The sequence below is a fragment of the Engraulis encrasicolus genome, chromosome 9 (genome assembly GCF_034702125.1).
Source record: "Engraulis encrasicolus isolate BLACKSEA-1 chromosome 9, IST_EnEncr_1.0, whole genome shotgun sequence".
Classification (NCBI taxonomy): Eukaryota; Metazoa; Chordata; class Actinopteri; order Clupeiformes; family Engraulidae; genus Engraulis; species Engraulis encrasicolus.
Genome location: NC_085865.1, coordinates 11,923,876 through 11,939,753, shown reverse-complemented (window position 1 = coordinate 11,939,753; position 15,878 = coordinate 11,923,876). Strand labels below are relative to the sequence as shown.

The 15,878-nt window shown below is 42.4% G+C and overlaps 1 protein-coding gene across 1 annotated transcript; it reads right to left on the bottom strand.

Annotated features, from left to right (window-relative positions):
- Positions 1–2,204: 2,204 nt before the first annotated feature.
- LOC134456099 (tripartite motif-containing protein 16-like protein) lies at positions 2,205–14,222 on the bottom strand. The gene is made up of 6 exons (XM_063207534.1): positions 13,573–14,222; positions 6,183–6,278; positions 5,789–6,022; positions 5,201–5,360; positions 5,032–5,112; positions 2,205–2,734 (listed from the first exon to the last, which is right to left on the bottom strand). The coding sequence occupies exons 1-6, from the start codon at positions 14,161–14,163 to the stop codon at positions 2,205–2,207; spliced, it is 1,692 nt and encodes a 563-aa protein (XP_063063604.1). The 5' UTR covers positions 14,164–14,222.
- Positions 14,223–15,878: the final 1,656 nt, after the last annotated feature.

Here is a 15,878-nt window from a genome sequence, read left to right as displayed (position 1 = left end):
ACATCCAGTCTCACATTTAGGCTGGTTTATCAGGCTATGTCATTCTCTGGTATGTAATCTGTACATTTTTAAAGCAGGTTTTATGTTGCTTTTAAATGCCAAAGTCAATATCTAATGCAATTGGCCAGGATCTTGCAATGCAGTGCTCTTGTTTTCTTTAAGTGAATGATGGAGGTGGGACAGCCAAGATCATTCAATTATATACTTTATTATTGCATTATTATTACATTAATCATTTCATATAAATTCAATCAAAGTGTTTATGTACTGTATAGGCCTATACTCATTGTTGTTCAAGAACAAAAAAACACTTGGAAGATGAAGAATGTACCATATATTAATGTTTACAGACAGTGTTATACAAACATCCATTAGCCACCACCTGTAGATGAACAGTAAAGTATGCAGCACATTAGTAACCAGGAAGACCCCACATTACATCTACAGCATGATGTATGAATATGACCTGGTAAGGGACGACTACATTTAGATCATTATCTTCATCAGATTCTCAATGGTCGAAACGTAATCCTGCCATGGAAAACATAGGTCTATGTGTGTTTACTCCTCACTCCAGGACTTCTGTCAGCCTTTACCCTGCATCTTTACCTGGAATGTGGACAATCTCCACTCTTAATTGGTCAGGGACGACCCAATGACAGCAGCTGACACCAGTATACTGAGAGCATGACAGCACTGGGTGATGACCTCGCTATTGACACTGGAGGGCCTGGCCAAGAATATATCTGGGAAGTAGATACTGAACACCCATTCTAATTGCAATTCTACAAACAAACAAAAAAAACCCAAAGAAACCAAAAATACAAGGTCATGTTATCATTGAAAAATTCTCGCAAAAGTTGAAATTCTGAAAAGGTTCACAATATATATTTGCTTTTTGGCATATACAGTAGACCAGTGGCGGCTGGTAGTCTGTCAAACAGGGGAGGCTGTTCAATTACAATATGTCCAGAACGCAAAAAAAAAAGGGGGGGGGGGGGGGGGGGGGGGTCAATTTTGACACACATCTTACATTGGTCCTGAGCCACATATGGCCTCACACACTAAAGGACTCTTGTTGAAACAAATTTGTTAATCATTAATCATTATCCCCCTTGTAGCCTATTCATAGGGACATTTTATTATTATTATTATTATTATTATTATTATTATTATTATTATTATTATTATTATTATTATCATTAGGCCTACCTCCGCCACATAATGATGTGATTGAGTTTGCCTTCGTTGTCTTTGTTCATTACTGGGTGCACGGCTTAACTTACCACTAGAGGTTGCAAAATCTTTAATTATTTACCAGACATTGCCAACACAGTAGGAAACAAGGACTCGCCACTCACGGGACTTGGCAGTTAACCAGTTGGTCAGACACCACACCACGAAAGCTCAAAAGAAACGGTTGTTCTTCCCTACCTTTTTCACCAAGTCAATATTAGGCAGTGCTCTGCTCTGCTCCTTGATATTCATTTTCTCCTCATAAGGACGACTGGAATTCGCCAGAATTTAATCCACAATGCTTGGCATTTTGCATAGCTCTCTAGCTTTCTTGCAAGCTAGCCCTAACGAAAAGTAGGCAACTTCAACTTTTGAATTGGGAGATTAAAAAGGATAAGGACGTGCCACTATTAAGACTTTATGAATAGCTTCCCCACTGGTTACCACGACGAAACTTCTCAGTCAAATTAATAACATATCCGCATTTCGAAATGAAATCAACTACTGTAGCCTACTGACACGGGGTTCACCCAATCACAAGTCGGAGCTCCAGTCTCCGGTCCCTCCCCCCTCCTCTCTCTTCTCCATTCACTCCCAGTGAGGCTCAGTCTCAAAATCAAAAAAATTTCACGGCAATAGCCAATGACCGTTTAGCATTTTTCCATTGAAAAAGCATACAATCCCACATGCCATTGAAGTCCATTGAGACTCGACTCGCTTGCGTTGTCTTGAGCGAAAAAAAAACTCGTGCGAGCCTCGGGATCGTATTACAGATTGGTTTCATCTCTAAGTTGAGCACATGCATTTTCTACGGAGCTGGGTCTGAAATAGCAATGTTATTAAGTCGTGTAAAGCATTAGTTTACATACTATTCTCCGTGATTTTGGACAGGAGGCGGCGCCTCCCTTGTACTCAAGGAGGAATCGCCTCTGCAGTAAACGTGAATGTGTTTTTGTGCTGGTTTGTTCTCACTGACACAATTTGATTTTGTTGCCAACAGTGAGGAGCCAAAAGGCAGGATATAGCGGCTCAGTGAATGTGGTCTCTACTTTGTGCAGCAGAGTCATAGTGTCAGCAGAGACACTGTAGAAGCTCAGAGTTCCTGCCCTGTGATCCACATACACTCCTATTCTAGAGTAGATCTGACCATGAGGGAGTTTTGTTTGTTTACTATTATGCCAGAACAAGAACCCAGATGAATAGCAATACAATGACCAGGAGTTTGTATTGTACCCAAGATAAACATCATAATAATTTCCTTTCCTCTTCAGCCCCTTGTATGAAACAGCTATAAACACAACATTTCTAGACCACTCAACCTCCCAGTAGCACCTGGTAGATGTAGCCTCTGAACACATCACCTGATACACATTATTAAATCTGTCTGGATGATCAGGATTTGACTGACTCAGATCAACCCTTTCTGCAACTCTGTTTCCCTCAGACAGTTTCAGCTCATTATGAGCCGTGTTGGGGTCCAATGTCAGCTGATGGGAATCTGTAGTTGGGTTTAAAATCAAAATTATTAATTTGTTAACAATTTACCAAACATGTAGTCCTGCAGTATTGTGAAATGATTAACTGTCATCAATAAATCATAGTTTACATGCCACCTTATATGATGTGAGCCCTCTCACACAGAAACACACAGAGCAGAGCCCACATTTCACGTGTCATCGCGCACACACACACACACACACACACACACACACACACACACACACACACACACACACACACACACACACACACACACACACACAGTCATTTCTTTTGCATTACTTTCTTTATCCTGATGTATCCTGGATGTTTTACTTCAGTAGGTGTGTGTGTGTGTGTGTGTGTGTGTGTGTGTGTGTGTGTGTGTGTGTGTGTGTGTGTGTGTGTGTGTGTGTGTGTGTGTGTGTGTGTGTGTGTGTGTGCGCGCGCTCGTGATTTGAATGTAGTGCGTGTGTGTGTATGCACTCTTAAAAAGGCTGGGTTAAAAATAACCCAAAACAACCCAGCGCTGGGTCAAAAATGACATTAACCCATTATGGGTTGGAATAACCCAGCACGTTGGGTTACACATTTTAACCCTGTTCATTGGGCTAAGTTGGGTTATGAAATTAACCCAGCAGATGGGGTGAAACTACTTAATTGCTGGGTTGAACTTACCCAATGTTTGGGTTGCAAAATTTAAGTCAAATCAGGGGTAAAACAAAACTCATACTGCCATGGATGGTTTGTCACCATCTAAAGCAATGCTGTAATGATAAATTAATAAGTAATTAGTCAGCCTTGCTCAAGCATAGATGCAGGGAAAATGTTAACAAAAAGTGGCAGTAAGAATGTTGGTTTACCCAAGTTATCGTCACTTATGCTTATTCAATCTCATTATGCAATATAAATTAATAACGACCTCATGCCGACACATACCACACAGATACAGCTTAGGCCTATTTCAAATCGAAAGTCAGTTTATTTGATATGCAATTAGAATACACATCAATATCCCAGTAGGTATTAAGGGCAAAAAAAACACATATAGGAAACACACATGACTTCTAACTTAAAATTAAGTGATCCTGCCTGAATCATCTAAATTTTGGTTTGGGAGCAGGCAAATCTGATGGTCTGACAAGGTTGAAGCTAACTTAAAATGACAATAAACTGAAAATACAACACTGACATTCTTACAAACTCAGGCAGTCTCTAGCTGAAAAGTTAATGAATATAAAAACACTTTCATCCATAAAAATCCACGCTACTGGCACTCTCCTTGGTTGTGTGCAGAGTCAGGGCAGGGCTCAATATCTCCCTCAGTCAACGTGTCCTTATGGGAGAAGGAAGGTGGCAACCAGAGTGACACTAAGGGAAGTGGGGGGGGGGGGAAAGTTTTGATAAGTGGGCTGTCAGATTCTTTTGAAACACATACCATGGAAAACACAATACACAACATTAACTAAGGCTGTAACGATATTGCATCGAACCGAGGGATCGCGGTACGCAGACCCACGAACCCCTATCGCGACCCTTCCTCGCAGAATCGCGATGCGCCCTTTCCCAGTTTACCCCTCAGTCTAGAAAACAGCAGGATACAGGCATATTTGCATGCGCTTAAAAAAGACAAGTAGAAAAGGGGCGCGCACATTTGCGAGTAACACTTCCATTCACCCATCTCTCTTATAACATGTTCCGTCCAACCAGCACGTGCATCTGTTGTTATCCATTGCCTGAGCAAACTCCGCGAGACGAAAAACTTGGGCAAACATCGGAAGGTAAAGCACAGAAATGAACAACAGACCAAGAAGGCTTTATCAAACGTGTGAAGACGTTTTTTATTCATGCATGCGCCGTTGTATGTTGAGTGGAGATATACGTTGAGCGGACAGAGAGAGAGAAAGAGAGCGAGATGCTCCGTCTGCCCAAATTCTTAGACCAGCCTGAAATCGCCACGCTCTAATAAGGGAGTGTCGTGCGAACGTTGAGGTCGATGTGGATATCTAAGCAGCATTTCTTCCCCGCATTGACCGCCAGTCTAGCGAAAACATGCTCCATTTCAGCCTCTGCATCAGAGGGCGCTCTTGACAAAATGTCAAATCAGAAAACCAAACAAAGGACAACGTGCATGTTGCATAGTGAGATCATAACCGAGGTTCATTTCGAGTTTTGTTTGTATAAGCGTGTGCGAGCTGCTGCACGATCAAAAAAGTTACAAAAACATTACTCATCAAAATTAAGTGTTGCATTGTGTGTGTGTGTGTGTGTGTGTTCTGGGTGTTAGTAATTAAATTGCTTGACTGCTTTACTTACATTCCAGGATATCCTCTCCGGTCACACTGAAGTCTTCACACTGAAGACTCACTGAAGGTCTGAAAATGCTGATTTGTTCACCTGTTGGAAAGAAGCACAATAGTGCTGAGCATTCTTGACCTGGCCATGATGGGCAGTGCAACATGATATCTGTGACTGTGAGACATACCAGTTTTAGTCATGTCCTGTAGTCCCTGGTGGAGCACATCCTGCAGCTTCTCTTTGAGCACAGTGAGGCTGTCACTCACTCTCTCAAAAAGCTCATCTGTATGCACTGAGCATGTAGATGACTTGTCAGATGTAGTGGAGGCACACAGAGACTGGAAACTCTATGAGATGCAAACAATGGATTTAAAATGTTAATAAATAATCACACACTGATTACTGTACGCTGCTTAGTAATATACACCCAGCTGAGTAAGGAGACCAACTAGATCAGCTGAGCTCCCAGAGGAAGCTGACAGCTTTGCTACACTCTGTGGCCACCAGAACTAACACTGGGCTCCATTAGCAAGAGCACATTCTACATGTCCTGCAAAAGGCAAAAGGTTGCACCTTACGTAAACTATTACATTTGCACCAGGGAATATACAGTCATCACAGTTCTTTCACATTATTTTTATGTATAGAATATTACAAACTGGAAATGTTTTTTTCCCTCTCCTATTCTTTAAAACAGGTCATTAATATTAAATCAATGTATTTCCCATTAACTATGTGTTATGGTTATATCAATGTAGTGTTTATGCTACCATACCTTGAGAAAACGGATGTTATTTTCACTTTGTGAGAACTGCTCCAGCTCAGCAACTCTCCTCTTCAGCTCAGCGATCTCCTGCTCCAGTGTCTCCATGAGTTCTTCATCTCGACTCACATCAGCCCTCTCCTGATCTCTGATCAGCTTCGTCACCTCAGAGCGTCTTTTCTCAATGGAGCGGATCATCTCAGTGAAGACCCTCTCACTGTTCTCCACTGCTGCATCAGCAGAACTCTGTTGGAACACAAGACAACACCGCATGGAGAACATCTGTTACAAACATCTGGGATGGGCAGCATATTGTGCGTATTGGGCAGCATATTGTCCATATTGTGTCTTGTGAGGACCTAAATATGACAGGGCAGTCTGTTGTCTTGTGCAAAGGTTAACTTACCTGAAGAGTTTTTACAGCCTTTCTGAGGTCTTGCAGGTGAGTCTCTTTTTCTTTGATGACGTCATGGAATTTTCTCTGTGTTCCTCCCAGCTCTTTCTGGAAGTAAAACAATGAAACTAAATGTGTAAACTTGAAATATAATCGCAATAAATTATAATATATCCTTTAAACATAGCACTGGTTTATTGGTCCCTACACACAAGCATAATCGTTGGGCCTTTCTGTGGTATACATTTCTCAGGCATCTGCTCATAAGACCTACTTGTAGTAGATAGAGCCATGCCATTTAACTGAGTGAAAAGTAATATAGGCCTACATACAGTATTATTTACCTTAATGTATGATATCTGACAGAGTGAACAAGTATGGATGTCTGTAGGCTATGCAGGGGCGAGTTTAGGCTATTTTTAGTGGGGCCACGGCCCCACTGAGACTTGGCGCGGCCCCACAAGCTCAGGAGCCTTTTAAAATATTATTTGTGAATTGGAAATGAATGCAATTGCGCAGTCGCTTTGCCCCTGTGCAATATTCTGCTGCGATTGCCCCGTCTGGCAACCCTGTGTATGAGCTCCCAGAAAGGTCTTGTTACGAGTCCGCTACACCTTTTCTGATTGGTTTGCATCTTCATGCAACTGCTAGCCGCCAGAGTTGTGTTCAGTTATGATTTTTGCGAAAGGTAGTTTCTGGATTTATCATGCTGCAGCCGAGGCAGAACCCAAATCGGCGCATATTCTTGTGATGAGAAGGTATGGAGCACACATTACACACAATAAGGTGGTGTAGGCTACAGTGCTATGATAATATTGATTGTCATCATAACTGACATAATTTTGTAAGCGTTGGTTAAAAAAAAAGTGTTGCAATGAAAGACCATTAAAAACGTCCACTATTAGGTTGTGGATATCCGTGAAATATGCTTAACATAGGTAGCGGTGGCTAAGCTCTTGTGAGGTGGTGCCTTGCGACGCACAATTTTACTTTCGCCGGTGTTATGGGGCTCTCTGTTGACCACTTCATGCAAGGCAAGGTGAGTCAGTCAGAATCATAAAAGATTGAGGTAGCAAGATAACGGAAAGGCCAAGGGGAGTCAAAATACGGATGGAATACAAAACATCAACCTACTGTGGAAACCATGCCATTTCTTTGCAAACGTATCAGAAAAAAATCAGATGACAAATGATGAGGGTTGTTTCTAATAGCCTACACTAGGCTATCAGGACAGTCAAAATGATATAGCCTAGCTGCCTGGCAGCGTTTAGAAGTTGTGACTCGAGGGAATGAAACATGCTTCAGCAATTGCGTTGGAATAACGAACAGCAGGCAAATCTCGGCTGAAAATTATACTGCGAGTCACCATTATATTGATGGCTCGCCCAAATTATGTTTATCCATATTTTGGTGATGCTGTAGGCCTAATTGTAATGTGAGAATGCGGGCTCTCCAACTTCTCACTTAGCCTACTGATTTTAATGATTGTGAAGTGTGAAGGTTGGACCTTACTTTGCTATTACTGGAACATACTTGCTCGGAATGAGCAGGAGTGACTTTGGTGCCCGTGCCGTTTCTACTGTCCATTTATTGACAGAGTGCGCACCTTGTTGCGAGATTCCATAATCGGCATGACTTTGGGCAGGGGATGTTTTAATTGTTATTTTTATGTTTGCTTGAGAAGGAGATGTCAGATTTTAAAAACCCACGATGAATAGGCTATTTATCTATTGAGCTACCGATTGGAACTGTGATTTGCGGTGCAAGGAGCGCACATGAGAGGGAAAACTCTTCTGATTATTTTTAAGTCACTCAATGGCCTAGCCCTAAATATATTGCAGATATGCTACAGTAATACCATCCAACTAGAAAAGTGCTCCGAGATCACATACCTCCGCCAGGGCATGGCATAATTAGATAATGGACAAAAATAATCACTTTGCCAATATGACCGACTATCGAACGTTCAAAATGACACACTCATGTCAGTTCAGTCATTTGCAAAATCTACCTGCTTTGAAAGCTTGTGATCACGCGCTGATAGAACTGTAGCCTAATTAATGAAGGGAATGTAATGATTTTGACCAACAGAACTGAAACAACTACAGAAGGGTAAGGCCTTTTTTGCCTGATGGTATAGGCTATGCATCATGGGCCACTGGTTATTCTTGGCGCTGTCGGTTGAAGCGACATTTGCTTCCCCGCATTCCTCAAATCACTATTCACCGTTTCTATCTCGCAACTGGGCTTGGTTTTAAATTTAGTGAAGGGGGTGTTTGACCAGCATTGGTCTCATTAGCCGCGCTTCAGCGGCCCGGGGCCGCCCGGGGCTCAGGAGAGTGGCCGGCTCGGAGCTGCCGGCCCGGGCCATTTTTTGCCTGATCGGACTCATAGCCGACCCCAGGCACATTCAGGTACACGCCTTGTTTGTGAAACGTCAGTCGGGCACAGCCCACTTTCGCCCCAAATCACAGTAGGACAACAACAGAACAACGACAAAGAAGGAGAATAAAATGGAGCAAACTCTGCTGGAGCAGGTCGCCGTTTGGCTCGTAGCCTACGGACAAAGACGACAAGAACTGCAAAGAAAATGGCTTGCCTTTCAAGAACAGTTTTATTACATGGCAAAGTTGTCGATTCAGAAGCTGTATGGGACGCAGTGCATGTTAAGAAGACAAAGACGCATGAAAATACGAGCAGCTCGACAACTGAGAGTGAACAGAAGGAGACGTGCGAACATGCCCAGTTAATCCCCCCAATCGCGCACAGAAGCATGAGCCCCGGACATAGCGAGACATGAATGTGCAGGTAATTGAATAAGTTACCATGTGAAAGGAGACCAAATCCCTGAGACATAGCACCTTCATCAGTTGCTATAGAAAATTATGAGCCCCGGACATAGCGACACACCCCCTCGTTGCGGCGTGCCACCTGTCTATTCATTCATGTTATTTCCATCCATTTGACATTAAAGCCCTTGTGTAAATTTCAAACTGTGTTTGGCGATCAGTCTGAAACGTGCGATATAGCCTACCAGACCTTCGGCGATAATAGCGCAAAAGCTAAATAAGCCGACATAAATGTCATGTGTGAGTATTTGTGAGACACTTTTTATTGGTGTCCAGTGGAAAGCATGCCAAATCACGATAATGGCACAAGAGTTGGCGGCTAAAAGCAGAAAAAAGCCGACATGACTTAGCTATGACATCCCAAGTTTAAGTGTAGTGGTGCCCATGATCCGATAACAACAAAAAAGTTATGTTGACTAAATAACTTTAAAAACACAAACAGAAGTGCCAAGGTTGCATCTTATGAAATTATGCCATAAGAAAGCCAAACACCCCAAACTAATGCTTAACCATAATTTGCCCAGAATTTAGCGATAAGTCCCCCATGCAGCCACATTTTTACACAGAGGTTGACCCCGCCTCCGAGCCTCGGCGGTGCTTGCTGGCCCATCGAATTCGACGGGCCAGGGAAATCGGCCCTTAGCCCCACAACCTGGCCCGGCGGCCATCTTTAGCACCTAGCCCCCTTTTGATGAGATCACCGTCAGCCCCCTTTTGTCCGGGCCAGCCCGGGGCTGGCCCTGCAATGAGACCAAGGCTATTGTGAACTTACACAGCCACAAATTCCATATTTTTGGCGATGGTACCCAATTAATTCGACATTGTCAACCAAAATGATATGCGGTGGTCACTGTCCATCTCGCAACAATTCACCTCCACTTCACACATATTTCAGGCAGCGGTAATTAATTTTACATGATTGTTTGTTAACTGCAATGAGGGTGTAGCCTAGGGCTAGGCTGCCCGCTGATGAGCAACTTTTTAGGTTTATAGCACTCGTGTGGGAGCTGGCGTCAAAGGAGACAGTCCCACCCTGTTCCTTACTGTTTAGAATGGCGCAGGCTCACCCGTGTGGAATATATGCCGGTGCTCGACCATTATGCATACTGTCGGGCTTTCTGATCCCTGTCCATCTCGCAAACAACGTGGGGTTATCTTTAAATGTAGCGAAGGGGATGTAATGCATTTTACCAGCACTGTGAACGTAGGTCTAGAGTCATAAATTATTTTGGCAACGGTAGCGTAGGCTAATTAATTCGACAGGATTGTGAACGTAAGTCACAGTCCACAACAACATTGTGAACTTACACAATCACTTCCATGTTTTTTGACAACGTAATTAATTCGACAGCATTGTGAACCTAAACGATCTGCGGGGATGGTCACTGTCCTTCTCGCACCAGCAATGATAACATAGCCTAGGCCACACATAACAAATTGAATATTTTTGGTAGCGGTGGTAATTCATTTGACAGGACTGGTTACTGCCTGCGGATGAAGGCTGCCTGCAGATGAACAACTTTTTAGTTGAAATGCACTTGGTGTTGGAGCTGGCGGCGAAGGAGAGAGTCTCTCCCTGTTCCTTGCTGAGACACGCGCAGGCACGCCTCTGCTCAGTGCTCACCGTGCGCACCTTGTGGCAGGCAGTGGAATAGCAGCGAACTAACAAACAAACACAGACAACAAACACAGACAACAAACACAGAACACACACAAACCCAGGCGATCACATAACCTCCTGGCGGAGGTAATTAGGAGTCTTAGTTCTTCAGTGTCTTTTCTACTTGTTGTGCCAAGGGCAAAATCCACACAAGGTGAAATGGCATTTAGCCATTATGCTGCCAAATGATGAAACAAGCTTCCTGTTCAAATTACTGTACCTGTAGAGCTGCCCTAACAGTAGGCCTAGGCTATGTTTTGACAAAAAAAGCTTCATTGTCATCTGGCTTTGTATCTACTCTGTATAATACTTCCTATACTTTATTAGGCTATAATATTTTCCTCTCTCTTTTTCTTTCCTCTCAATCACATAAGAACTATGCCAACCAGTAGGGTGCATATATGACACACAGTAGGCTACCAATCACAAGGATTACCTATGTAGGTAATGTAAGTTAGATTTCGTGGGGGAAAATGTCATGACTTGTGGGTAGACCTCCATTGAGTGAACTGTTATTTAAAATTGAAAGCTTTTTGAAAACAAAATCTCAAATCTAAAATAGAAATGGAACGCTTACTCTGTCAGGTACTTCTGTCAGGTACCACTGTCAGCACCAGGGGCCAGGCCCACCTAAAGATCATAAGCTAAAATCGCCCCTGTTGTATGTAAATAAATACTGAATGTATGCTTGGTATATATTCAATATTTGGTAACACTTTATTTTAGGGATACATCTATTAGCACTAATACATACAATATTAATGCCTGCGTAAGTAACTTGTAAGGCATGTACTAAGCAAAATCAGACAGTTGTTAAGCATGTTTTCACAAATGTCTTGTTCATGCCCATTAGGGATTTACTACTAATATAACCTTAGTAAGGACCAGTAAGCCTATATTTCTATTTATTAGTAAGTAGTAAGTGGCAGAATACAATGTGTATAAGCTCCCGACACACTGTGTGAACAAACGCTGAACAGTGTGAAAACAGATGCAGAATAAGGGTCCCTATTCTAAAGTGATGCATTGGTCAGCCCAGATGGCTCAGGGCCTCCGCACTACCAAAGTCCACCTCGTTACCTAGGGCCCCCACGATCTACAAAGTGTAAGGGTATATTAAATAATTAACGACTTCCCAGCTGAGTCATCGACTTTTCTCTTTTTCATATCAATGAATTTAAGGTAACAGGAGCCTATATATAGCAAGGATGGAACGTACACTTGTCAATGGTGGTGGGTTGGTGAGATGTACTTTTTTTCATGTACCACTGAGTTTTAATTGTAAAAACACCCCAAAATAAATGCAGAACATTAGACTAATAGTTTTGAAGCAAAACTAATCTATTCTTTTGTGATAATTAAATTAATGTTTGAGAACATTAGCTTCAATAAGTGCAGTGCATGATGGGTACGCAATCTAGGCCAACAGACAACCTACCCAGCTCTGAGCCTACGTCCTTAGCTCCTCCCCTCACTCGTGAAATTTAGATGCTATCCAAAACAATTTGCCATGTACGTAACAACAGAAATATTATCATTGCTGCATTGGCCATGCATTGCATTTCTGACTAAGGGCGTACCCATCATGCACTGCACTTCTTGGAGCTAAGTTTCTCAAGCATTAACTTATTTATCACAAAGGAATAGCTTAGTTTCACTTCCAAACTATTACTCATCGTTATATTCTGCATTTATTGTAGGGTTTTTACAATTAAAACTAATTGGTGTATGAAAAAAATGACATCTCACCACCCACCGTCATTGAGAAGTTTACGTCCAATCCTTGCTGTATAATGCTTCCAATCACGAGCCTATATATTAAGTAAATTAAGTGAGATCTACATATCTAATGACTCACATACAACGACTGAAATGTTCTTACACTTTACTGCCCGGGGGCGGGCTGGGGGTTAGAGTCTTAAGTAGTCTTAAGTAGTGTGGGGGCCCTAGGTAGGGGGCCCTAGGTAGTGCGGGGGCCCTAAGCCATCTGGGCTGAGTGATGCATTACTTTAGAATAGGGACCCTTATTCCACATCTGTTTTCACACTGTTCAGGGTTTGTTCACACAGTGTACCAGGAGCTTATACACATTGTATTCTGGCCCTTACTGCTTACTCATAAATAGAAATCTAGGTCTACTAGGTCCTTAATAAGGTTATATTCATACAGCTTACAGCTTACCCTCCTCTTTAAGGTCCATTACATCTTTCCCTTCTTTTAAAGTATCCCTTCAGAACTACATTCAATCATCTGACCAATGTAGATGTTTCAGTTAAGTATGATCTGTGAAAAATGATATATGTTTTAGATTCTCCATAGAGTTTTTTTTTTTTTCTCCCGTTGTCTATGTCTCAGTTTTCTTAAATTTTGGTTCTATACACATGTATGAACATTATGGACATGAATATTTATTTTGTGTTTTCTTTGGTTTTCTCCTCCTGTATTATGAAGAACTTTTTTAGCCATGGTATTAACTAAAATTAACTTTATTTTTATTTTTGTAAGAGATGGGGTGTGTGTGGTGGGGAAGAGCTGCAGTGTGTGTGAATATTTGTAATGTGTGTGTTATGTATGTTTTTTGAGGACCCTCTCGAAAACGAGATTTTTATCTCAAGAGGCTATCCTCCAATAAAGAAATTTGAAATATTGGTAATAAATCCCTTATTGTGCATGAACAAGACATTTGCGAATAAATGTATAACAACTGTCTGATTTTGCTTAGTACATGCCTTACAAGTTACTTATACAGCCGTTAATATTGTATGTATTAGTGCTAATAGATGTATCCCTAAAATAAAGTGTTACCCAATATTTTTGTTCAGGAGTGTTTTAACTAAAATTTAAATTGATTGAAGTATGCCATTTTTGCTATTGAGAGGATACAACACCTCACCTGTTTCTCTGTCCGCTCTGCTGCAACTGAAACTGTTTTATGTCCACTGTGTTCATCCATGACGCACAGCACACATATGCATGTCTGATCAGTGCGACAGAAGACTTCCAGCAGTTTATCATGCTGAGAGCAGATCAGATCCTCTAGTTTACCAGCAGCGTCAATCACTTTGTGCTTCTTCCCTGGGTTTAGATCGTTGTGAACTCTGAAGTGAGTTTCACAGTAAGAGGACAGACACACCAGACAGGACTTGACAGCCTTCCGCTTTCTCCCAGAGCAGACGTCACACTCCACATCTCCAGGTCCAGCATAGCAGTGGGCAGCAGGAGCAGACTGGAGTCCCAGAAGCTTCAGCTTCTCCACCACTTCAGCCAGCATTGTGTTTCTGCCCGGAACTGGCCTTGGAGTAAAAGTCTGTCTGCACTGTGGGCAGCTGTAGACTCCCTTTGGATCCTCTTGATCCCAGCAGCCTGAGATACAATCCATACAGAAACTGTGTCCACAGAGAATAGTCACCGGATCCTTTAAGAGATCCAAACAGATTGCACAAGTGAACTGATCTTGAGCTAAAAACACATTGGCCTCTGCCATGTTTGCACTGTTTTCTCTCGTCTTGCACTCTTTTCCCTCTCTGGGTTACGTTCTGTCTCTCCCACAGAGCAGCAAAGCAGGCAGAGCAGGAAGCAGAGCTGAGTTTCGTTTCTGTGTAAAAGGGTCGTGCCCTAAGCAGGGGGAGTGGCCTCTGGAGCCAGTAACAGGGCAGCACACAGAGAGGTCAGAAGAGAACTTTGAACTGTTGTAATCTGTCCCTACCAATTCCACTCAGTAATTTATAACATTTATTATATTATTATGTTATATTATATGAAGAGCTCTTTTCCAAAATGAGATATATCCATTTTATAGAATGTTGGGAAATTGACATATGTGATGCGATCTGGGAAAACCCGTCGGATGTCGCGCTGGCTGTTTCTCAGGAAACAGCGAAAATAGGTCGAGAAGCAATGTTTTCCTGAAATCGGTTTTTCATTAAAGTATTGTTGTTTAACATCTTGTCTATCATCTCTGAAAATATTTGGTCTGAAATCGCTGTTTTAATGTGTTAAAATTAAGATTGAAATGGCCCGATGTGTGGTGAGAAGGGAGGCAGCCGTGAGCAGTCTGCCTGCGCAGCCAACGTGCTGACTACGCTTGTAGCGCAGGGGCGCGCGAGGTTGAGGGAAAGACATCAGAGCTTGTAGACTTGAAGGCTCAGAATTTACACATGTGTAGGCCTATTCACTGACTCATTGTCAGCGCCTCTGAGCAGTTGAAAACGCCTTCTGTCTCGATGAAGCAGAGTTTTCAGTTATAGGTCCAAAGAAAGAAGGAACAATGAATACAAACAGTAGGCAACACCTCTCCGTGGATCGGAGGCCGTCGAGCCCTGTGCTTATCAACTCCAGCCGCATGTGCCTCTTGCAGTTTATCGCTACAACTGCGATTAGGCTACTAAACGGCACTGGAATGTAGATTTCATTTTTTGATTGGATAGCTCACATGCAAACCTTAAACTAAAGCGCCCGTGTGATTTATCTATTAGGAAAATTTTAATTTACTGCGCTGTTTCCTACTTGTTGTCATAATAAACGGTGCTGAATTGAAAGATGTAGATGTGGTCAAGACAGGGCTTGTTAGGTTTCTGTAGCCTAATTTAAAGACGCCTCATCGGATCATCTCAGATGTGGAAGATTAAAATGCTTTTATTTAGAACCGTGCCCAATGAATGTGTTCAGCTAACAAGTCTTCAGCAGTCCGTTTCCAGAGTCTGAGATACTCGGTGACGTTTAACTGTCAGTCATTTACCGCGACGCACCGGACAGTAGAAGAGCGCGATGAAAAACTTTTCTCCTCTCTATTTTTGTGCTGCCTGCTGCAGAGGGTCAAAAGTGGTCTTGTAGACCCATTATTCCGAGGCAGCGCATGGCGAAAAGATTCATTCTTTTACCGCGCTGGTACACACTTTGTCATAATACGCTGTGCTGAATTGAGTGTCGTGGTTTTGGTCAACTGGTTTCCTAACACTGTAGAAGCGTCACTGGATCATCTCATATGTTGAAAAAAAGTATAGGCTACCTATGCATTTATGTCTTGCCTCACTAATGGGTTCAGTAAAGACATCTTCAACAGTCAATTTTCAAAGTCAAACTGAGATGCACCGGTGACTTTCACCCCAGTCTTTCAAATCACCTAATTCATTTCAAGCAATGCGCGAGACGGTGAAGAAGATAAGCGCGGAGAAAACCTTTTCTCTTCTGTTATGTCTG

Excerpts from the sequence above, each read along its gene's own strand:
- LOC134456099 (XM_063207534.1), bottom strand. The coding sequence starts at position 14,163 with ATGGCAGAGGCCAATGTGTTTTTAGCTCAAGATCAGTTCACTTGTGCA. Across the intron at positions 6,279-13,572 it reads CAGAGCGGACAGAGAAACAG|AAAGAGCTGGGAGGAACACA; the intron begins GTGAGGTGTTGT and ends TTTTACTTCCAG. Across the intron at positions 5,361-5,788 it reads ATAACATCCGTTTTCTCAAG|AGTTTCCAGTCTCTGTGTGC; the intron begins GTATGGTAGCAT and ends TGCATCTCATAG.